We start from the raw sequence: 24,962 nt of genomic DNA, 5'->3' as shown, positions 1-24,962 counted from the left end.
TTAATTAATTAAAGTCAATATCTTGAAAACAAAGGATCATTGGTAACCGAAAGTATAATGAACGTCATCAATTAATAATGAAAATTGGACAAGATAAAGTACTTAGGAATAATACTAGACTCGAAGAACTTGAACAAAATCTTGACAAGAAAATGACGATTTTAATGCAAAAAAGTGCTAAAAATGTGTTCTTGGAAGAATTAGGAAAATTTTCTAATAAAAAAATACGAATGCTCATTTATAAAACAATTGTTGCACCATACCTACTATTGTTCTAGTATTATCCATCATAGTAATTTAAAAAAAAAAACAATTGTTGCACCACACTACTACTGTTCTAGTATTCGCTGTCATAGTAAAGTAGTAGTAAAAACATAATCATAAGTGTAATAAATAAATAATCAGTACTAAAATGCCCAAGAAATACGTTTTAATGAGGGTTAAACAAATAATTATCTAAAACGTTTTATTTTTTATCTTCAAAACTTTTGGTAATTTATAACCAACTTTCTTTAGAAATAAACTAAATTACAGTAAAAAACTTCTCCACACACCACTTGATGCATAGATTAAATATTAAAGTAAAAATCACAGTATTATTTACTGTGTTAAGAAATCCAAATGTACAGCTTTTCACTAAAATCAAAAAAAGTAATTTAGAGACAAATTAAATATCAGAAATAAATAAAGTGTAAATTAAAATGTAATTTTGTTTGTTTATATTCAACTACATGAAGTGGAACTATTTCAAGTTCAATTAGTAACAAATAAAATTGATTAAAACCCTATAAACTACCCCTCTCCCCCCTCCCCCATATGTTGTGTATATAAACCGTAGACTAAGAATTTTGTGTACCAGTCTGAAGATGGCTTTGACGAGCTGAAACCGGTTACGGTCAAAATAAAATTAAGTGGAATAAATTTTTTTATTTGTTTTATTATAATATAGTCTTATGAGAGATTTTTAAGAGAGATTAAAAAGAGTTTTTTTCTGGAGTTTTGTTAATGCATCTTATTAAGTTTTTTACAAACGATCATGCATTTCAAATGCCACTCAGTGACCGAAAATCATAATACAATGTTAATCAACTTTAGATTCTATTAGTTCCATAATTTATCAATAATTTGGAACACTTTGAAAACATTCATTTTATTCCACTCGTCTCATTGACAGCTTCATTAAATTTTTTTAAATCCATGGAAAAATTGATTTCAATGATTTTCTAAATCCACATAAACTCACTCGAATTGGAATTTGTCTGATCATTATTCCTACAGCTACAAAAAGATAAGTTTTTCAAGAATAGTCTTAGAACAAAATTATTTTGATGTCGTATTTCGAGTAATATTTTGCACGTATTTTACAACAGGTAAAAACCTCTTGAAAATAACGGCCAAATGCAATTTGATTTAAAATTTGCTTAAATTATTTAACTATCAATCAGAATGAAGAGTAGATGAGCGATAATTTTTTTCGCCTTTAAGTAAGGAAATAAGAAATGTTCATTAGGATTTAAATATACAGGGCGTAACAGCTCGCACCCGAAGGATTTTATTTAAAGTTACAAATATAGACATCATTTTGCTATTCGGTGATATTATTTTTTTCAATTAAAAAAATCTCCCAACGCCTAAGAAGTAATGATTTTAAAGTAACATTTGATAGGAAACTTCAATGGTCTGCCCTTGTTCATAATAAAGTTACTAAATGCAAAAAAAATCAAATCATTAACTGCATCAAAAAATTTACTCAGTAAATTAGATAAAATTGAATCTAAATTTTTGCGAATAATAACTGCAACATTACAATCGTCGCCCATCAATTCCACTCAAATAGAATAATAACTGCAGCAATGCAATCGTTGCACATCAATTCCACTCAAATAGAATAATAACTGCAGCAATGCAATCGTCGCCTATCAATTCCCTTCAAATAGAATAATAACTGCAGCAATACAATCGTTGCACATCAATTCCACTCAAATATAATAATAATAACTGCTGCAATGCAATCGTCGCCCATCAATTCCACTCAAATAGAATAATAACTGCAGCAATGCAATCGTCGCCCATCAACTCCACTCAAATAGAATAATAACTGCAGCAATGCAATCGTCGCCCATCAATTCCCCTCAAATAGAATAATAATAACTGCTGCAATGCAATCGTCGCCCATCAATTCCACTCAAATAGAATAATAACTGCAGCAATGCAATCGTTGCACATCAATTCCACTCAAATATAATAATAATAACTGCTGCAATGCAATCGTCGCCCATCAATTCCACTCAAATAGAATAATAACTGCAGCAATGCAATCGTCGCCCATCAATTCCACTCAAATAGAATAATAACTGCAGCAATGCAATCGTTGCACATCAATTCCACTCAAATAGAATAATAACTGCAGCAATGCAATCGTCGCCCATCAATTCCACTCAAATAGAATAATAACTGCAGCAATGCAATCGTTGCACATCAATTCCACTCAAATATAATAATAATAACTGCTGCAATGCAATCGTCGCCCATCAATTCCACTCAAATAGAATAATAACTGCAGCAATGCAATCGTCGCACATCAATTCCACTCAAATAGAATAATAAGTACTGCAATGCAATCGCCGCACACCAATTCCCCTCAAATAGAATAATAAGTACTGCAATGCAATCGTCGCCCATCAATTCCACTCAAATAGAATAATAAGTACTGCAATGCAATCGCCGCACACCAATTCCCCTCAAATAGAATAATAACTGCAGCAATGCAATCGTCGCACATCAATTCCACTCAAATAGAATAATAAGTACTGCAATGCAATCGCCGCACACCAATTCCCCTCAAATAGAATAATAACTGCAGCAATGCAATCGTCGCACATCAATTCCACTCAAATAGAATAATAAGTACTGCAATGCAATCGCCGCACACCAATTCCCCTCAAATAGAATAATAACTGCAGCAATGCAATCGTCGCACATCAATTCCACTCAAATAGAATAATAAGTACTGCAATGCAATCGCCGCACACCAATTCCCCTCAAATAGAATAATAACTGCAGCAATTCAATCGTCGCACATCAATTCCACTCAAATAGAATAATAAGTACTGCAATGCAATCGCCGCACACCAATTCCCCTCAAATAGAATAATAAGTACTGCAATGCAATCGTCGCCCATCAATTCCACTCAAATAGAATAATAAGTACTGCAATGCAATCGCCGCACACCAATTCCCCTCAAATAGAATAATAACTGCAGCAATGCAATCGTCGCACATCAATTCCACTCAAATAGAATAATAAGTACTGCAATGCAATCGCCGCACACCAATTCCCCTCAAATAGAATAATAACTGCAGCAATTCAATCGTCGCACATCAATTCCACTCAAATAGAATAATAAGTACTGCAATGCAATCGCCGCACACCAATTCCCCTCAAATAGAATAATAAGTACTGCAATGCAATCGTCGCCCATCAATTCCACTCAAATAGAATAATAAGTACTGCAATGCAATCGCCGCACACCAATTCCCCTCAAATAGAATAATAACTGCAGCAATGCAATTGTCGCACATCAATTCCACTCAAATAGAATAATAAGTACTGCAATGCAATCGCCGCACACCAATTCCCCTCAAATAGAATAATAACTGCAGCAATGCAATCGTCGCACATCAATTCCACTCAAATAGAATAATAAGTACTGCAATGCAATCGCCGCACACCAATTCCCCTCAAATAGAATAATAACTGCAGCAATTCAATCGTCGCACATCAATTCCACTCAAATAGAATAATAAGTACTGCAATGCAATCGCCGCACACCAATTCCCCTCAAATAGAATAATAAGTACTGCAATGCAATCGTCGCCCATCAATTCCACTCAAATAGAATAATAAGTACTGCAATGCAATCGCCGCACACCAATTCCCCTCAAATAGAATAATAACTGCAGCAATGCAATCGTCGCACATCAATTCCACTCAAATAGAATAATAAGTACTGCAATGCAATCGCCGCACACCAATTCCCCTCAAATAGAATAATAACTGCAGCAATGCAATCGTCACCCATCAATTCCCATCAAATAGAAAGTTCTGTATCCCGTCTTATTTTAGGGGAAAACTATTGGTTGAAAATTTTGATCCTAAATATTAATTTTTTTAAATATAAATATTTATATTTAAGGTTTGTCTTCCAGAGTCTCATTGTTCAACGACTCATACATTCGTGAACTACTATCAGAGCTCGAACTAAACTTCTTACTGCCACCTGTAACAATTTTCAGTCTCACAGGTCTTCAAATTATCCAAAATGATCTTCTTCCCATATTAAATTTTTAACGAAATCAACATTGAAAAATGGATGATTTCAATAAAAATAATTTTTTTAAGACAAACCATTCTCGGGTTACTAATTACCTGACACCACTACTAATTGACTGAAAATCTCTTACTACCACCACAGTAAGCAGAAAATGTTGCTTGGGTTGTGATGGAAGACTTAGCCAGCCGAGGAATTGAACACGCTACGCCTTGAAGAGACTCAAACGCGATGTCAACTCAGCCACCGATCTTATCTCAAAACACAAAACATAAAAATCTCGATAATGTTAAATTTGCTTTAAAATCATGCAAAACCCCAATCTTTATAGATACTCACATAACAAAGTTATATGGAGTTCTAAAAATCCATAAAGCTAATAAAGTTAAAAAAATTATAAAAACCCCTTTACAAGTATGTACTCCAACTAGATGCAGAGTGACCTTTGTCATTTAATGTAATAAAATATTGTTATATATGTTATCTTAGTGTACGGGACGTGTTTGCCTACACAAGAAAATACTGTAAATAATAAGCACCGTCACACATCAGTCCTCAACCTGGGTAATGATTTAAATACAACACCGTGAGGTGTTCTATCCAAACCATCATAAAAGAAAGACAATTTGAATCAAAATTCACATTTTAATTACAAGTATTTACTGGTATACAGAACGTACAAAGGGGTGTAGTTTATAGGTACTTCCTATTTTTTACTGCCAACCAAGAAATAGTTTTATGTATTTCAATACAACTGGGATTTAAAACACAGATAGAAAACTAATACAATCGGAATCGGAATTTCAGATTGGAGCACATTGTGCATCATCGCGCCATACGATACAGAAAATGGCATGGGCGACTGCTGGAGCAGTGGCCAGTTCAATTGGTAGCCAGTAGGAATCGGCCAGCTTCTAGGTAGTCAGCATCAATGGGTAATTCAGTCGGTAGCCAGGAAGAATTTGCCAGCCTCTAGGTTTCCAGCATCAATGGCTAATTCAGTTGGCAGCCAGAAAGAATTGGCCGGCTTCTAGGTTTTCAGCATCAATGGCTAATTCAGTTGGTAGCCAGGAAGAATTAACCGGCTTCTAGGTTTTCAGCATCAATGGCCAATTCAGTTGGTAGCTAGGAAGAATTGGCCGGTTTATAGGTTTTCAGCATCAATGGCTTATTTTGTCGGTAGCCAGGAAGAATTCATCAGCCTCTAGGTTGTCAGCATCAATGCAGCAGGGATTGGCCAGCCTCTAGGTGATCAGCGGCAGTGGGCAGTTCAGTCGGTATCCAGCAGATATTCGTCAGCCTTTTAGGTTGTCAGCATCTGTGGCTGGTTCAGTCGGTAGCCAGGAGGAATTCATCAGCCTCTAGGTTGTCAGCATCAATGCAGCAGGTATTGGCTAGCCTCTAGGTAATCAGCGGCAATGGGCAGTTCAGTCGGTAGCCAGCAGGTATTCAGCGGCGGCATGGTCATTTGATTATAAGAGCCGGCACACGGAGACGCTCCATTATTGTAATGATGACAGATGCGTCTGGCTCAGCTGATAGAGTGCCGGCCGTAAACAGCTCGTCGCAAATAGTTGTAATCTTTTAAATGATTTTGCCATGATGGAGGAACAGAAGCGACTACAGATTTCAGTTGACACTCAGGAATTTATAATTATAATCAACAGATCGCGTTTTAACTGAAGGTGTTCCGTCCACTCGTGTTAATTTTTGAAATTTGACTGCCCATATTTTGTTTAAATGGCCTATTTATACTGTCTCCAACCAGCGTTTGTGTGACGTCAGCTTGCAAAAACATGTTTACGTTTTTCAAAAGGCAGGTATATGTAGTGCCAATAACAATCTCACCCAACGACTGCCTCGTCAACACTTTGATTTCGTTTCAGAAAATAGGGTCATCGAACCGTCTCATGTCCATCCAGTCTTTTTGCTGCCTGGTAACAAGATTTTTAGATTTTTCAACTGGTAAACATTATGATTTGGAAAAGGGATCATCAAACTTGCAGGTGTTCAACCTTAGTCACAATCAAAATCAAATGCAGCAAAATCATGTTTTCACGTTCGATACACTTATATATAGGTTATACTGCCTACATTAACTTCCATTTATTATTTAACTATTTTATCTTATCTTTTCCATATACATTTATGATATTGTTATCCCTGTAGGATAACCTACACTTTTCATTATGTCTTCACGGTTTTAAATGTAGGTATACAACTTTATAATTTATATTTTAGTTATAGTTATGCATGTATCAAATAATATGTAAATACTAAACTATGTATCCAATACATCTGTCTCGACACAGGTATTATTGAAGAGTCACTTACCCAAATGCTGATACGATGTAAAATTATACTGTTTGTAAAATTGTACTGTAACTGGAACGAATGTTCTGTTGTACAATTAAAAAAAAAAAAAATTAAAAAAATATATATATATATATCCTAGTGAGACAGATATCTAAAAACACCTGTAAAAGAACTCTTCATCATAATATTATATATTTTTTTAAAACTCCTATCACAACACACTCCAGTTAGAGATGCCAGAGTCTCACTGGTTCTAGATGGTTGGGAGCAGTTGGGACAAATTTTAATTTCATATATCGTTTATCGGTAGCATATTTAATAACTCCGTTGTGTTTCCCCTAAATAAACTATTACTCATTAGACTTAATGAATGAGTTAAAATACCTGGTTATTCGTACTTACAAGTAAACTACATCATTTCATTTGACGAAGTATATTTGTTCCTTAATGAAAGCAAATCTCTAATTAGTACTAAACTGAATAATTTCAAATTACCATGTTATTTATCTCTCTCGTCTGTTTAAACCAAAATTGTTATTAATTTAACAATGTTATTTATCAGCAAAATATGGGTTTGCCCATGGGTTCTCAAACGTCCCCTTTATATTATATATATTATTTATGGATAATCTTGAAAATAACATTTCTTCTTGCAAATCTCCTCTCTTAAATAATATCCTGGCATGGAATAGATACGTAGATGATATATTTTGTTTTGGTCAGGTACGGATCTATAACTAAATGCTTTCCTCCAGCTTATAAATTTACCATAGAAATAGGTATTAATTCTTTCTCAAACTTGCTAGAGACCCTCTCCCTATCGAATAATAGAATTGAATTAAATATATACGTCAAACCGACCTACGCAAATATAACTATCCACGATACATCTAACCATCCCATCTCTCTCAAACACTCGGTCTATTATTCAATGATACACGTGGCCTCCGTGGTCGAGTGGTAAGGCTCTCGACAGACGATCCAAAGGCCGCGGGTTCAAATCTAGGCATGCGCAAGTAAATTTTATTTGATTAACTTGTGTTATTTCACAATTTAATCATTCAAAATATATAAGATATGTTTTATTGCGTGGAAGATACTCTCAGTATCGCCCTGGTGTAAGACTACTAATCAGAATTTAAACGTTGCTTGAAATTGCTTTGGCCGTGTTTGATGACCAGATCTGAATATCCAGGTACTTCCCCACCTTCCTCTTCCCCACTACCTTCATTCTCAGAACCTACCCAAATTGGGGATACAATAGCCTCTCTGGCTCCAGATGGTCGGGAGCAGTTGGGACTCCTGTGCGGTTTCCCAAGACAAATAACACATACTGAAGACACCGCCATGCTTGATCGATAAATGATACGGTTTGATTGATATTCTTCGTGTTTTTTTTTTCTCTGTACCTATTTAAACACTTAACGGCCCTCACTATTGAATTTTTCTAGCTCGAATTCGAATATTGAACTCGCTGCACCAGCAGCTGGCAGGTGCGTTCCATTCAAAATCAAGACACGCACAGAGCAAAACAATTTATTATTAATTAAAGATATTGTGATTATGAAAATTATGTTAAAATATATTTTAGAATGTAATGCAATATAACGATAGATTGAGTCACGGAGGAGGTTCTCAGTAACAACATTTAATATTACTTTTTATTTGGTAGGCGGGAATGGGTACCGCCGCACTGGGAACCATTTATTGGATGACCAACACCTCTGCCACAGGTCACCCCAAGTGGTTCGCTACGTTTGTTGACTGAGCAGGGGTGCCCGGGTTCATGGGTTAAGGTTTTCCCAGGTCTTGGTGGCGGGTGCGTCGGCCCACCTTCTGCGTGGCGGGCCGGTTGGGAGATGCTGGTTGAGGGAGACCCTTAACGACCGGTTACCGCTGTCCGGGCCGCTTGATAGTACAGGGGCCCGACCCTCAGGCTCACGACTAAGGGTGGGCTGCCCCATCAGCGAGTGAAAAAACCCTGCCACTACTGTTGTGCCGGTTTGTGACCGGAGGGGACCCAGCAGCAGCGTTTGGGGCGCATTGGATGCCCTCTCCAGCCGGACTCTCCCAGCCTATCGCCTAGCACCGCAGTGAGTGGGCTGGAACCAAACGCTCATCACCCCTGGACAGCCTGAACCCCAGATTCCTACCCACCTCTCATACCTTTCCTTTCCAGACCTTCCTTTCACCTCATACCCTTAAAAAAAAATCATGAATATACATAAAAACAAACTTAACATCATTACAGCGGCGAGTAGCAGGCGTCCCCGGTGCGGGCCAAAACTGTTGGTAAATTTTGCCAACATTCGCGGTCTGCACACGAATTTAAATTCTGTTCATCACCATCTTTTGTCCCAACGTCCCAACCTTCTTTTCCTATCTGAAACTCAGATAGCCGAGCCACCAGACTCCTCCTATCTGGACTGCTGGGCTTTACCCTTGCAAGCAAGTTCCAACTCAAAGGAGGAGTCTGCATCTATAGTCGAGCTGACGTCAACTGTGTACGACTATTGAGTCTGGAAAACTCCAGATTCGACGTAATGTGGGTGCGCGTCAATCTTGCCAGTACGGCAAGATTCTACGCATGTCTATACCGCTCACCAAACCATAGCGAATCAGACACTTTCGAGCTCTTCAAACATTTGAGAGATACTATTGATGATCTCTTGCCCCGCTACCCTTCGGCCGAGTTTATTGTTCTGGGGGACTTCAATGTTCATAAAAAACCATGGTTGAAGTTTTCAGGCCCATTGAACTCGGCTGGCCGACAGGCGGAATCTTTGGCCATTTGCTACGGATTAGAGCAACTAGTTCAGGAGCCTACAAGGGTCCCTGATGTCCAGACTCACCGTTCCAATCTGTTAGACCTATTCTTAACTACTGTGCCACACGGTTATAGGATTGACGTCACAGCGCCTCTGGGATCATCTGACCACTTCCTAGTGACGACATCAATCCCCGTTAGCCTCAGACCAACCAATGATAGGCTGAGGAGAAAAGTGTGGCACTATAGGTCAGCAGAATGGTTCGGTATGCGGGCCCATTTCAACGCTTTTCCGTGGTCGGCTGTTTTTTTTCGGACTTAGGACCCTTCAAGATGTGCCCAGGAGATTGGTGAAGTCATCAAATTGGCAATGGATGGCTTTATCTAATCGACTACTAAAGAAACTGGTGTGGGCTCAAAGCCGTGGTTCAGTCGACAATGTTCCGAAGTGGTTCGACGAAAAAACGCGGCTTACCGAGCCTACAACACATATCAAACGCCCGAAAGCAGATCAGCATACAACAAATCGGCAAAGGAATGCAAGAGAATCATTAATAGGTCAAAATTCGATATGAATTTAATTAATTTAATTTGAGTTTTTAATTAACTTGTCCTTTATTATTTTTTCTTCTTTTTTGCTTTATATATTATAAGGAGTGTGTGCAGTAAGCCGAAACTGAACTTTAATCGTCCTGTACCGTCTTCAACCCGTTTTGGGTGTGAAATAGACCTCGTCCTTGCCTAATCAGACGCCTCCCACACCGGACAAGTGTTCACACAGAGTCTACTGCGCCTCTCCCATCGCCATGGCGGGCTTTAGGAATGGCCGAGCAAGCTCGGCAACCTTCCGCCCACCCTCCAAATGCCTGACGCTCACTTATTCCCTAGGGTCTTCGGGCACGCCCCCAACCTTTCCACATACTTTTTCTTCTGGGCATAATCAGGTAATCCGGCGGAGTGGCGCGGTAGTTGTTCTTTGTGTACGGACAGACCGATCGCCATGCACATTCTCGATGGGACTGCCAGTGGACGGGTGTAATACTCTCCGGTAATATTTATATATGTTTAAATTTAGATTCCTACAGTATTAACATGAATGTATATGTGTTCCTTTTAATTTTTTTTTCTTTCTCTACAGATGGCCTAGTCATTAAGCAGTTATTTCGTCCTGTATTATTTTTAGGCTTATTTTATTTTACTTTACCTGTATATATTTAAATATTGTTATTTGTGTTTTTGTGAAAATTGTAGGTATCCTGCAGCCTAACCACTATGCAGGGACATTGGAGGTCTAGATTCATTTTATAATAAATTTAGAGTCGCTAAACAAAAAAAAATTAGAGTCCTTGTGAGAGCCCTGAAGGAGTAACCATCTGTTACCTATACCAGGGCGGGTAAGCGGTGGATAACCTCCAGGTCAAAATTCGAACACGACCTGCAGATCAGCAAAAAGCTGGCTGCCTGCCCGCATGGCAGCAGAGCATTCTGGTCGCTTGCGGGCTCAATAGGTCGGAATTTTCGCAAACCCATTTTGCCACCTCTTACCAGACCTGACGGCTCACTAGCAAACACCGCCACCGAAAAGGCTAACTTATTAGGGAAAATGTTTGCGGAAAACTCGACCCTCGACGACGGAGGTGCTGTTCCGCCGTCGGTTCCTCACTGCGGCTTCTATATGAAAAAGCTGAGGATCCGGCATCGGGATGTACTCCACGTCATACGGGGGCTCGATGTTAACAAAGCTAGTGGACCTGATGGAATACCTGCCCTGGTATTGCAGAGGTGTGCTGCGGAAATAGTTCCAGTTTTGACAAAGCTCTTCAAAATGTCCCTGAAGTGTGGCACTGTGCCCTCTGGTTGGAAAAAAGCGTTATAAATATGTACATATTTTTTTGTACAATAGGTAGGTATTTGAAAAATGAAAAAAATATATGAAGAAGAATAAATTAACAATAGAGTACAACTATGCAGGGCGTGGTCTTGGGTGAGCTTGGGCCCAGCGCTCACTCAGGAGTGGCGTTTGGTGCTGGTAGGATGCGGTCACCAACGTGCTTTTTTTATTTTTTTTTATTTTATTTTACCCGCATCCTGGCTCCAGTGACCCGGTGTCTCATCAGGCCGGCAAATCATATCATCAAGAGTTTACGAATACCGTGTAAAACAAACATTCTTTGTATCGGAAATGTTCCTCAAATGCAAGTCGTAAAGCCAAAAGCCATTCAAATCTAATTAGATTTGAAAATAGAGAGTGAATGGTGAAACATTTATAAAAGATGTAAAATTAAATGCTTTACCAAAATAGTAGGTTCTGCAAATAAGTCATACCTTTTTACTAAGTTGTTTGTTTTTACTTAATATTTTCGATTGCGTACGTTCATTTTTTTGCTAAAAAAAAATGCACATTCGACGTTGTATTCTAACAAGTTCATTAATGTACAACTACCGCCCTCTAGTGACAAAAAAATAGACAAAAAAGACATTTTGACAGTTTGCGAAAATTCACTGTCATATAACAAGCGCTTTTTTATATTAAATCCACACAGGAGGCCCTGAAGAAAACAATTTCTCTCAGGGCCTATGTCATCTTTGGGGATGCTTAATGGTATGTGTAGTTTATTGTAAACTATATCACTTTTATCTGACATTTCGGGCTTTCGACATGTAACGTACTTTGCAAACATCGCAATTACGTTATTTATGGCATTATCGTGCCACCAATAAATCACTTATCATTGTTTACAGTCAATACTTACGATAATATTAAGTTTTCTCTTGTTAAAACTATGCAACTATGGTTAACTGTCAAAACTTCATACTTAAATTAAGCTAATTCTCCGCGAAAGCTATGAGTTTTGGCGCGAAATCAAAAATCTAATGGGACTGGGACACGGTCAAGCGGCTTGATCGCAAGCACGTAGTTTATTGTCTATGGCACTTTGTGTCAAGCTTTTTGACCGTGTACCGAAGCTGGCTTGCAAGCATTGCGCAATTCTACGTGATGGCGGCGAGGCTTGATGCGAATTTATATTTTTGTGGGAATAGACAAACGACAATAGACAAATAAATATCACGTATCATAAGCAATGATATAAATTGAATAAAATTGTTATAAAATAGGTAATTAGTTATTGTTTTTGTGTTCAATTTGTAGAAATCCATCTAATTTAAAAATTCTGGAAGTATTTTAGTATTTTTTAATAATTATGACAGCGGTTTTCAAGGTCATTAATAATCAAACTGTAGAATAAATAATTTTCTGAATTTTCAATGGAGAAAACATATTTTTTGTATGAATACCGCACAAGATATTCATACAAAAAATAGCTGTAGCCTGTAATACACTTTGCAAATGCTCATGGGTAAAGCGGTACCTTAACTTGTACCATTCTTGACACCAAATTCGTTTCTTTTTATTATTTTATTCAAACATAAAGCTAACGTAAGAGCCAAGAACGCTTTGTCTTTGACAGATTCCATTTTGCCGCGAGTCACGAAATGACAGGAAGGCATAGAAGTACATATACATAGACCACCACGAAATCACAGGAAGGCGTGGCCATGCTTGACGGAGAGGCTTGATGCGGGCTGTCAAGCCGCTAAGCATAGACAATAATAGACAACAATAGACAACAATAGACAAAAAAAACTACGTGCTTGCGATCAAGCCGCTTGACCGTGTCCCAGTCCCTTAAGGATTCTATCTGTCATCGAGAGAACCGGAATCGCTTATTACGAAAAATCCGAAAAAAACGTTAATTTGAAGTAAAGGACAAACTTAAGATCGTTAAGTAGAACAAGAATCGCCTTCCAGGGCAGTTCCTTTATCTATCGTATACTTATTGTTATTAATTAAATACTATCTCTCCCGTGATCATAAATAAACCACTCTCTAGATCGATATCTTCAGGCTTTTTGAATCCAAAAATTTTAAACAGTACTTAAGCACAGATTACAAGCAGTACTTACCGTACGGAGCATAGCAGTAGACAAGGTAGAGAAACTTAAGGCCATTTAAAAAAAGGTGCGACCATAGACAATATTATTGCACTGAGCAATTCATTACTTAGCCCAAAAAACTATTTAAAAATAAAAATGTCCTTGAAGCAGAAAAATGTCGAAATTTTTTTCGAGGGCAAGGTTCATCTGGCTAAGAAAATGAACTTTTACAGTTTATTTCCTTAAGATGAAACTTTGCCAGTGCAAAAAACACCCAGAAAAAACAAACAAAACATGGTTGTCCGACAGTACCTACGACGATGAATTCCGACATTTTTCTGCCTATTTTGAACTCATGATAGCATATGTTTAAAAATCTTTAATTTCACCAAAACAATAAGATAATACAGGATAACACTAATCAATAACATGAATTTGTAAGTTGGTCGATATAATAAATAACATTTATACGTTGTGGAGGAAGACATATGCAAAGTATGAAGCATGTTTTAACAAAAAACCGAAACGTCGGAATAACCTAAAAACTGTCAATTCACTTTAAAGTTGAACTTACGTAGGTAGGTTGAATATATGTGTGTAACTCGCTAACACTATCCTGGCTTTGTATTTTTATCACGAAGAACTTTAAGAAGCAATATTTTCGATGCGAAATGATAGTATTTCGGGAGCAAATGACAACCCACGTGCATAAATAAATCACTCTCATTTTGTTTGAATGATTTGAAAACAGTCAAACGACAACAATCTCTTTCTGTTACGCGATGAATTATGGTAGAGAGCGAGAGATCAAACCAATCCTTCTGATCTAACCAATGAGATCTGAGCTTTTAGCCACACTATTCGTTTTCTAAAAGAATAAGGAGTTGGGCGTGGCGGTTTTAAATAGGTTTCAAGGCCAAAGCTGAGTTAAATGCCCCTGCCCGTGATGGTCAAAACGGTCAGTACGGCCACCTTTTTACTGTGGCTGATTAACTAAAATAACACTTGATGAAACATATTCATAATAAAAAATAATTCATGAAAATTATTATGAACTACTACATTATATGGAAGGAATATATTTTAAGCTTGTTTTTTATTATTTTTTTTGCTACACGCATTTAGTAATAACGCGTAGATTTAAAAAACAAACCTTTTTATAAACGGTAACAAAAAAATTGTAAGCTTTTACCTACAACTACCGTTTTTAATACGCATTTAAAAAAAAAACAAATATTTGATTCAACTTAATGAAAATAAACAACAACTTTTTGCATTTACAAATAAAAAATAATAATAATTTAAAAATATTGATATCATATTATTTACTTTAATAATTTGACAGAACACCGATATGAAGTGCGCGCATAATTCGCGTTTATTTGAAAAATACGTTCACTCTGTCCTTGGGATGTGGAAATAATCTTTCCAGAGGAATTTCTTTTTTTTCTTTTTAAAAAGAAAGACAAACATTCCCGGGTTACGAATAACCTGACAATATTTGAAAATCTCCTATACCACCACAGTTCACATAGGTATCCTTCGTAGTGTTTGATAAATCTAAACAAAATAAATAATAACGGATTGTAAAATTAGATGTAACGAATCTCTAATCTAATGCACTCTCAAATTATGTAAATAAAAAAACCCATATGATTTAAAAAATTTTGAAGTATTATAATGAAAAATCTTTTTATTAATTAACATAGGTTACTTATATGTAGAGATGGCAAAATTTAGCATTAATTTTCAGATTTTTTAGCATTAACAATTGGAAATTTAGCGTTTTATAGCATTTTGAGGCATAATTTAGCGTTTTGTAGCAAAATAGAAAAAAATGAATTTCCTGAATGTTTTCAGCGCATATTTTAAGTATTTTTGGTAAAATATATGTTTAACCTTCATTTGCAAGTATTTCCATGTGAAAGATTATAAATAATTAATTTTAATATTAAATTAATAAGGAAGGAAACTCTAAGTACGGGTCGAACACAAACACAACAAATGCAGATTGCGATTAATATCAATAGGCGTAATTTATTTCGCACAAATTGTTTAATGTCAAAAAGCAATTTTAGCCTACAGTACAAAAATATTAAATATTTACATAAAATAGTAACAAAATTATAAAAAATCGTAGGAAAGGCTTCCAAAAATGAAATAAAGTAGGCATAATACTTTTCCCTGCACATTCACATGAAACTACCTTCCTTATGCATTTTTCTCAATTCTTCTTTAGTTGTACTGGACTAAATATTACAGTATCAGCTTCTCCAATTTGTATGGTTCTTTGACTTCTGAAATACGCTATACATATTCTCGGAAAGCGTTTAAATTCAGCGTACAGTATAAATTAAAAATATTAAATACTTACACACAAAATAGTAACAAAATTGTAAAAAGAGGTAGGACAGGCTTCCAACAATGAAATAAAGTAGGCATATTTGAAATACAGGTAAATACAAAAAACAATGGAAAAGGCACTTTACTGATTGAATGATAGCATTGCGCACGTTTCAATAATGGGCTCCTTCATTCTCGTACGCCTGTCAGTCAATACCCGGTATTTTCGGGAAATTCGCGCCTATTTCACTAAATAGTATTTGCTGAAATACGGTCAACATCACGTTTTTCGCGTTAATTCGCGAAATAGAAATCACTGGAAACACTTTCAAAACAAACAAACAAACCTTGAAACGCAAAGAAAACTTATAAATGCCCTATTTTCGAACCATAAATATTTTTTCGCGTTTTTAGTTAAAACGAAATTTTGCCATCTCTACTTATATGTATAATAAAACAACCATTTAAACAGGTAAATTGATATATAATAAGGGTAATTATTCGGGATCACTAGCCACGCTTAATACGCCTTTTTTTAAATAAAACTTTTTTATTTTAGGTTAGGTTAGAATAGGTTATCTGAGGATAGGTAAATAATAGGTTTTGATAGACTAGGTTAGGTTAGGTTAGGTTTTTTTATTGTTAGTATTCTTAATCGTAAATGCAAAAAGTTGCTGTTTATTGATTGAATCAAATGTTTGTTTTTTAAATGCTTATTAAAAACGGTAGTTGTAAGTTAAACTTTGCCAAAACAGTGAACATAATAATACAAAAGTAACTTTTGCACAACCGATTCAATTAGCCATTCTAATACCTAAAAATATCTTTCAATCAACGCAACTCTAGAAAACAGAAAATATGAAAATGAGCCATGTACTCAAGCACGAAACCATCCATTTAGATTTCAAAGACTGCAATCGGCTGGCCATGTGGAAAGAAAACCTAAAACTATAAGCCATATAATATTAACACACGTAACAATAATACGAGTAAGTTGACACAATATAACAATAGTACATAACACCTCATCTTAACAATCATTCTACATTCTGTTCGCTTATTTTAAGATCCAACAGTTTTTTTCTCAAATTTAGTCAATCGATTCTACGCTTTGAGGCTATCGGGAAGAAGATTGTCAATGCTTAAACCCTTAGAGCGTATGCTTCTTTTTCCACTGTAATAGAGTTCGTATACTTGTGGTATTTTTATAAATGTTGTGTTCGTGTGTATTAGTCCATTTTTTATTTTGTAGATCAAGAGGTATATGTTATATTCACACAATTGTCTTATCTAGGTAATAATTGAAGATTTTTTTATAACTTTATTATGTATTATTTGTCATTCATTTAAGAATTTAATATGTGTTTTTCCATATTTCTGTCAAATAAGGTGGGCTGAAATAACGGCTCTTTACTTTTGTCGGTAGAAGATGAGCGATTTTACCAAACACTTTTTCTTTGTGCTGTTTAAAAGTCAGTATTTATTAATATGTACAATACGTTAGCCCACGTATTTTTTACTACCTTGAATGTGTAGGTTTATTTCTTCTATTTGTAATGGTTTGCTTTCAGGTGAGCTTATGATCATATAAAAAACACAATCACAAAATGATAAAAAATTGAATTGAGACGTCAGACAACACACGTAAACAATATGATCGCCTATATTTTATGCTCCATTTCTTTCTGAAAACAGTTTGACGATTTAATATATTTATGATGAGAAGTTTTTTTTACACCCCCTCCTCCTCCTCCCTCTCGTGTTCTCGGAAAGAGAAATATATTGTTTCCATGGTTTCTATCATCATCCCTCCTCTTGCTCCTAGAAGTAGCACAGAAGATTAACACACATGATACTTAATAGTTATGCATTTATTCTCCAGGTAATAAGAGCCTCGTCAAATTTGCCGTCAGCCGTTGAAGTGGTTCAAGTTAGCAGAAATATAAAGGAACAGCTCACATAGCACTCTTTTTAGGGTGAATTGCCTAATCCAAAAAAAAAAAAAAAAGGAACAGCTGAATAACATTCAATTAATACTTAACTCTAAATTTGACTGTTGTGAACTCCTGGAACTTATAAACATACATACACCCACAGTAACAACACGACAAAATACAATATTCTACAGCAGCACACATAAGCGTAACTACATTGCCGACTCTCCGATACAACGACACACCATGGGAAATCATTACTTGGGTGATGTTGACATATTCAATACCAATTTGGCAAGTTTTGTGGATCATTTAAAACATTTATTTCAACAATACTTCCAAACACATCATGTAAACCTACAAATAGTATCATGTAAACCTACAAATAAAACTCACACACAACCTCTTTACATTGCGCAAAAACTAATATTAAAGAAATCATTTTTATATTCATCTGAACTCATTTTCAAAGAATTTAAAGTCAGAAAATGAAATACTCTTTTCCTGTATCACTCAACCTTACATGTTTACAAAGATGATATTCTAAACAAAACCGTACCATTCAAAAACACAGCAAATCTAAGGCAAAAATACATGTTACCAATTCCGATTTGTAAAAAAACTTTGGATCAACAAAACTACAAATACTAAGAAAAATATTTCTTCAATAAATTGCCAGAAAATATAAGATCACTCATAGATTCAAAGAATTCAAAACACAATTAAAAAAATATACTGAAAACCCAAACTAAATTAAATAAATAAAAAAATCTAAGAAACTAAACAAATAATACCTCTTCCCATACACACAAGCAATTGCTTATTATGGGAGGACATTGAAAATTAATAAATAATAATCATATCATAATATCTTTTATCATATTACTAGTGAAATATGTATGTATATCACACATTGTCAAAAATTTTCTTGAATAAATATAATTTCTAAAAAAATTATTGCGTAAAGTCCAAAACTCTCCAACGATTAATTCTGACGTCATGCAATCTGCACTGTTTCAGAAATATCTTGGTCAACGAAACTATTTTCAACTCGAAACGTCATTTGCAATTCAAACTACGGAGCCAATTTATAAGAAAGTACGCGTTGTCGTTTTTTTTACATATTTCGTGAAAAGAGTGTAAGTCTTTCTTTAGCAATTGCAATCTAGCAATTAGAATCCCACAACTTACTTTTTACAGATTAAATATTACAATTTGAGATTTTACCCAGTTATCCCAAAAATAAAAATAATTCCATAGACTTGTAAAAAACTCAACCGATATCGCACATTGCAATAAAAATTGACATACTTATCCATGACGCTATCTAGATTGCATTTAATTCGGGTAGAATCTTGCAATTATACATAAAAATAGTAGGCAATAAAAATATGAAATAATCTTTTTAACACGGCTACTGCAAGTGAGCAAGAAAAGTTGTTAAACGCACCGTGTTTTGAAAACTCCGGCACACTTAAGGCTCGACATCCCACCAAGCGACTCCCGAGGCTAGAATTTTTTAATGTACCGAGGGACCTAACGGACGTTGAATTCTTAAGGATCGCTCTCACGGGTATTCCCAATGTACAAGACATCGAAGGAATAATATCAACCTGCAAGCTGAGTCATCTGGCCGGCGCTCGCTCTGGAACCACCTATCATCGGGTTTATGAGATGCCCGCTACAATACGAAAACTGCTGGTGGAACAGGAGAAGGTGTTCGTCAATTGGACTGTGTGCCGTGTCAGAGACTTTATTGGACTAACCGTATGTACTAAGTGCCAAATGATAGGACACTCATATAAGTACTGCAGAGACACTCTTAGATGTGGACACTGTGCTGAAGAGAACCACACCAACGAATCCTGCCCAAATGCCGCTGCCAAACCAGTCTGCGCTACGTGCACTAGATTTGGAAAGCCCGCTACGCACTCGACTGGAGACAAGGACAACTGCCCGGCCTACAAAACTGCGCTGAAAAAGGACCTTGCTACGATCGACTATGGCGTCCAATTATTATTATTTTGAGGAGGACAATGAGGTAAATTTTTGCAAAACCAGTGATCTTCAAAAATGGATTGAGGACAAAACACACATTTATAATAAAGATTGCAACAAGGAACAATTAAAGATGTACAACTGAACTTAAGGTCCATTTACAAATACTGGGACACTCTTAACATCTATCTTAATACCTGCTGGAAACATATACATATTTTGATGTTATATGAAACAGCAATTACAAATGACCTTACTTGTCTTTACGAAGTTCCTGGTTTCAAAGCTTATAACTATTGTAGAACAAAAAAAACAAGAGGTGGTATATTGCTCTATGTTAGAGATGAAATCACTTTTCTACAAAAATTACTAGAAACAAAATAATATCAAAGTATATTTGGCATCACAACTTTACCCAATAATATAACAATGAACATTTTAGCAATATACCGCCCTCCAAATCATAGCAAATCATTGTTTCTGAATGAAATCTCATCCATCTTGTTTGAGCAGGATTAAGAGAATGGATTGAATTGAATAAAAATATCTATTTTAAATGAAAAGTGTTACTTTATTTAGTCTTTACATGAGCTTAATTAAATGCTGTTCGCGAGCGCGCGATTCGATTCAGAATGACTCACATCAATGCACGAGCATTGCCGAGGATTACCGAATCGCGCTCGACCCACACACCTGCACAGTTTCTACCTAACCGTGCATCCACACATTCGCCTACAGAAACATGCAGAACTCAGTTCGCCTTAATACTACCGCCGTTAGAGTGTTTCTCATTTCTCGTTACCATATTTAGCTTATAGCATAGATCCTGGAAACGGTCTCGCGGCAGCGCCTTCGTAAATATATCTGCTCTCTGATTTGCAGATGGAACATATTTAACTACAATTTCTTTATCATTCACTTTCTCGCGGATAAAATGGAAGTGTATGTCTATATGCTTCGTTCTTTTGTGAAATACTGGATTTCTGACTAATTGAATTGCACTTTGGTTGTCAACGTAAAGCGTTGTTTCTTCATTACATGGACATCCGATGTCTGATAACAGTTTTCTGATCCAGACTACTTCCCGAGCTGCTGCCGATGCAGCTACGTACTCGGCTTCCGTTGTACTTAGCGTCACCAGTCTTTGACGCTGTGACGACCACGTTACGGCCCCGTTCGCGAGACAGAAAACGTATCCTGTTGTCGACCTTCGCGTTTCTACATCCCCGGCGTAGTCAGCATCCGAGAAACCTATCAATTTTGGTTCACTACCGCCGCTTTGATATTCAATACCGTAATCAGTTGTGCCTTTTAGATATGCAAATATTCTCTTTACTGCTTGCCAATGCGATGAATTGTGCTCGTTCAAATACTTGCTTACTGCATTTACTGCGAACGCGATGTCTGGCCTCGATACAGCCGCTAGGAAAACCAGAGACCCTACTGCTTCGCGATACGGTACATTTTTAGTTTTATTGTTTTCCACAACTGGAATCAGTGCTGCGTGCGGATCCGCTGGCACGCACACTGTTTTCGCATCCGCCATTCCGAATTTTTCAATTATTTTCTGCGTGTACGCGCTCTGATGAATCATCAGTTTACCTCTCTCTCTATCCCTTTTTATTTGTAAGCCGACAAAAATATTCGAGTCCTCGACTGTTATTTTAAATGTTTCGCTTAGTCGTTGAATAATTTCCTTAAGGGTCTCTATATTGTTTGAGGCTACTAGCCCATCATCAACGAATAGCGCCAGATAAACTTTGTTGTTTTTAATCCTTCCAGTAAATACACATTTGTCTGCTTCGCATTCTACGAAGTTGAATTCGTTCAAAAACTTGTTGAATCGTTGATTCCAACATCTTGGGGCTTGTTTGAGCCCGTAGAGAGCCCTCTCGAGCTTGCATGCGACGTTCCTTTTGTCTTCTTTCAGCTTCAGTCCTTCCGGAACTTTCATGAAAATTGTTTCTTCTAGTTTGCCATACAGGAATGCAGTTTGAACGTCAAATTGCATTACTTCAAGATTTTCCGCGGCTATCGTTGCCAGCAAAATTCTCAGCGAGTCATATCTCACCACTGGGGAAAACGTTTCCTTGAAGTCAATCCCCTCTTTTTTTTTTTTTTTTTTTTTGTCGCTTCTTCGTACGTTAATGGGACTATGTACTCCGCCACATTTGCATTGTGTTGATACCTTCTAGGAGTTTTAATCAGTGCTCGATCTCGCAGGATTCTTCGATCTTCACAGTCTTGATCGTCCTCTTGTTCGTTTTGGTCGTTTTCCTCGTGTTGATACCTTCTAGGAGTTTTAATCAGTGCTCGATCTCGCAGGATTCTTCGATCTTCACAGTCTTGATCGTCCTCTTGTTCGTTTTGGTCGTTTTCTTCGTTGTTGATCACATTGTCGTTCACGTTCTCGTTCTCTCGTGCCTCGTTCTCTCGTTCTTCGGGTCGTGAAAGAATTGTTTCGTATTCCTCCTCCTTCTCGTTTTCTTTCGCCACTGGCGCCCCGATTTTTTCGTTGAACACAACATTTCGAACCACACTGACTTTTTTCTTTTCAGGATCATACACCCGGTAATTCGTCGATTCTTCCGTATATCCGACGAATATCTTTTTGCTCGCTCGTGCATCGAATTTTCGTGTGAATTGTTTGGGAGTGTGCACATACGCGTCTGATCCAAAGATTCGAAGATGTTTCAGACTCGGAGCTTTTCCAATCCACGCTTCGTACGGCGTTACTGCACCATTTGTCCACACTGTTCGGTTGAGAACGTATACGGCACAATTCACTGCTTCCGCCCAAAGGGTTAATGGAAGATTCTTCGCAATTATCATTGTACGAGCACTTTCAACAATCGTCCGATTGTCACGTTCAGCTTTGCCATTTTGCTCCGGATTGTATGGCGCTGTTGTCTCTCGCTTTATTCCGCATTCTTAGAGGTATTTATCCATCTGGTCATTGCAAAATTCTCGGCCATTGTCGGAGCGAAGAGTTTTCATTTTTCTTCCGAACTTATTTTCGATCATCTTTTCGAAGATCTTGAATTTTTCGTACACCTCGGATTTCGTTTTCATGAAGTACACGTGTCTGTAGCCGGTAGCTTCATCTTTAAATGTCAAAAAATACCTCGATCCTCCGACAGAATTCGTTGACATCGGCCCACAGACATCTGAATGCATTTTCTCGCCTGGCTTTATTTTCTTATTTCGCTCCAGTTTCTTGTTGAAGGGCAGCCTGTGCGATTTCCCAAATTGGCACGGTTCACAGAAGACGTCACTTTTGTCTGAAAATGTTACTCCACTCATGAGCCCCTTTTCTGCTAATTCACGAATCGCTCGTTTCCCGACGTGTCCCAATCGCTCGTGCCACACAGTTAAATTTGTCGTAGCTACGTTAGCTTCTTCTGTGCTTCCTTGTTTCGTGACCTTGAAGAACATGCGATACACGTCATTGTTTTGTTTCATTCCAGTCCCGAGCACTTCACCGTCGCGATCCACAATAACCCGATTATTTTCGAAACGCACTCCGAGTCCCTTCTTTGTACATACTCCGACGGAGAATAAGTTTTTTCTCAATTTCGGAACGTGTAGCACTTTTTCAATTCTGGCATCTTGCCACACTCCATCGATCAATTTTTTAATTCGCACCGTGCCTTCACCAGCGACGTCGCATATCTGATTGTCACCAAGCGATACTGTAGCGCCCGTGTTATCCGGCTTGTAGTCAGTCAGCCAGTCACGTCAGTAGGTTAGATGTTTCGATGCGCCGCTGTCGATCAGCCGGACCTCGCTTTGATCGATCGCCATTACGCCACTCTCCGTCCACGGTATAAGCGCGCTATTTTTCATGCCCGACGCGATCGAGCTGCCTGTCTCTCCTACAAACGCGCAATTACTTGATGTTTCGCCATCGTCACGTGGCTTCCGCTTATTCCGACACTGACTCGCAATATGTCCCATGCCTTGGCATTTATAACACTGCACTTTCTTCATGTCCTTTTCAGCACTTTTTGTTCCTCGCCCACGACGATTTTTGGCTATTGCAGCCAGCGCTTTCGACGCTTCTTCTTCGCCGCTGAGCCTCGTGTCCTCTCTTATTAGCCGTTCCTGGAGATTATCAAGAGTTTGTCGCGCAGGGTCTACGCTGTCCCACGCCACCTGCAGCGTGCTAAACTTTTTGGTGAGACTCGCGAGTATTTTTGCCATTATCGTAGCGTCTGATACATTCTCACCGACGTCCTTCAGTTGACTCGCCATATTCATCACCCTGGCCACATGCTGAACCGCAGTGTCTGCTTCGCTCATCCAATAAGCGTGAAATCTTTGTAGCAAACCCAGCTTGTTTGACGCGGTTTTCTGCTCGTGAATGAGACACAATTTGTCCCACATCTCTTTTGCAGAGATGCACGACAACACACACACTTGTTGAGCCTCGTCAAGATTTGACAGAATTATGAATTTTGCCGTTGCGTCATCTTTCACGTTTTTTTTCAGCGCGGCCGCATGTCCATCGCCGGCAGCAGGCTTCTCTCTCGTGCCATCGACGACATCGAGAACATCGTTCATCACAAATAGTGCACTCACTTGAGCTTTCCAGCCCTGGAAGTTTGTTCCATCGAAAGGCTTCACACCCTTCACCGAGATGCCGACCGACATCGTGAATTTTATTCACACTTCACGCTCGTTTTCAAACAGTTAGCTCTGACACTAAAACAATGGCCGACTTCCGTTCCGCACCACGTGAGACTTGTCGAATAATTTCACTCGCGTTTTCTTAATTTTTAGTTATACGTTAACTGGGCCCATAACCTGTTTGAGCAGGATTAAGAGAATGGATTGAATTGAATAATAATATCTATTTTAAATGAAAAGTGTTACTTTATTTAGTCTTTACATGAGCTTAATTAAATGCTGTTCGCGAGCGCGCGATTCGATTCAGAATGACTCACATCAATGCACGAGCATTGCCGAGGATTACCGAATCGCGCTCGACCCACACACCTGCACAGTTTCTACCTAACCGTGCATCCACACATTCGCCTACAGAAACATGCAGAACTCAGTTCGCCTTAATACATCTTATCAAATATTATTAACCCCCTGGAAAATATGTTGTTTCTTGGAGATGTTAATTTAGATTTATTAAACCCTCAACACCCAGTTATTATGTCTTATGAAAACATATTATCTAGCCATCATTTAATAAAGTGTATCAACGATGTGACAAGGGAAGCATTAGTAGCCGGAAATGTTACACGCACATGCATAGATCACATTTTTATAAGGTTCAACAGCAGGCAGCAACAAGCTGACGTATTTTCTTCTTGTATTTGTGATTTT

The 24,962-nt window shown here is 37.5% G+C and overlaps 1 protein-coding gene across 1 annotated transcript in view; it reads right to left on the bottom strand.

Moving 5' to 3' along the window:
* Nucleotides 1-24,278, bottom strand: part of LOC149425613 (adipokinetic hormone/corazonin-related peptide receptor variant I-like) — a 326,305-nt gene extending 302,027 nt beyond the window's left edge. Inside the window, exon 1 of the mRNA XM_089645792.1 lies at nucleotides 23,567-24,278. Within this exon, the coding sequence (XP_089501918.1) occupies nucleotides 23,567-24,278 (712 nt within the window). The remainder of the gene's footprint in view (nucleotides 1-23,566) is intronic.
* Between the last annotated feature and the right edge of the window lie 684 nt (nucleotides 24,279-24,962).

This window comes from Hesperophylax consimilis, chromosome 2 (genome assembly GCF_061612785.1).
Source record: "Hesperophylax consimilis isolate HC1 chromosome 2, BYU_Hcon_1.0, whole genome shotgun sequence".
NCBI lineage: Eukaryota > Metazoa > Arthropoda > Insecta > Trichoptera > Limnephilidae > Hesperophylax > Hesperophylax consimilis.
The sequence above is the reverse complement of the archived record's forward strand: the minus strand, read 5'-3'. Positions and strand labels throughout refer to the sequence as shown.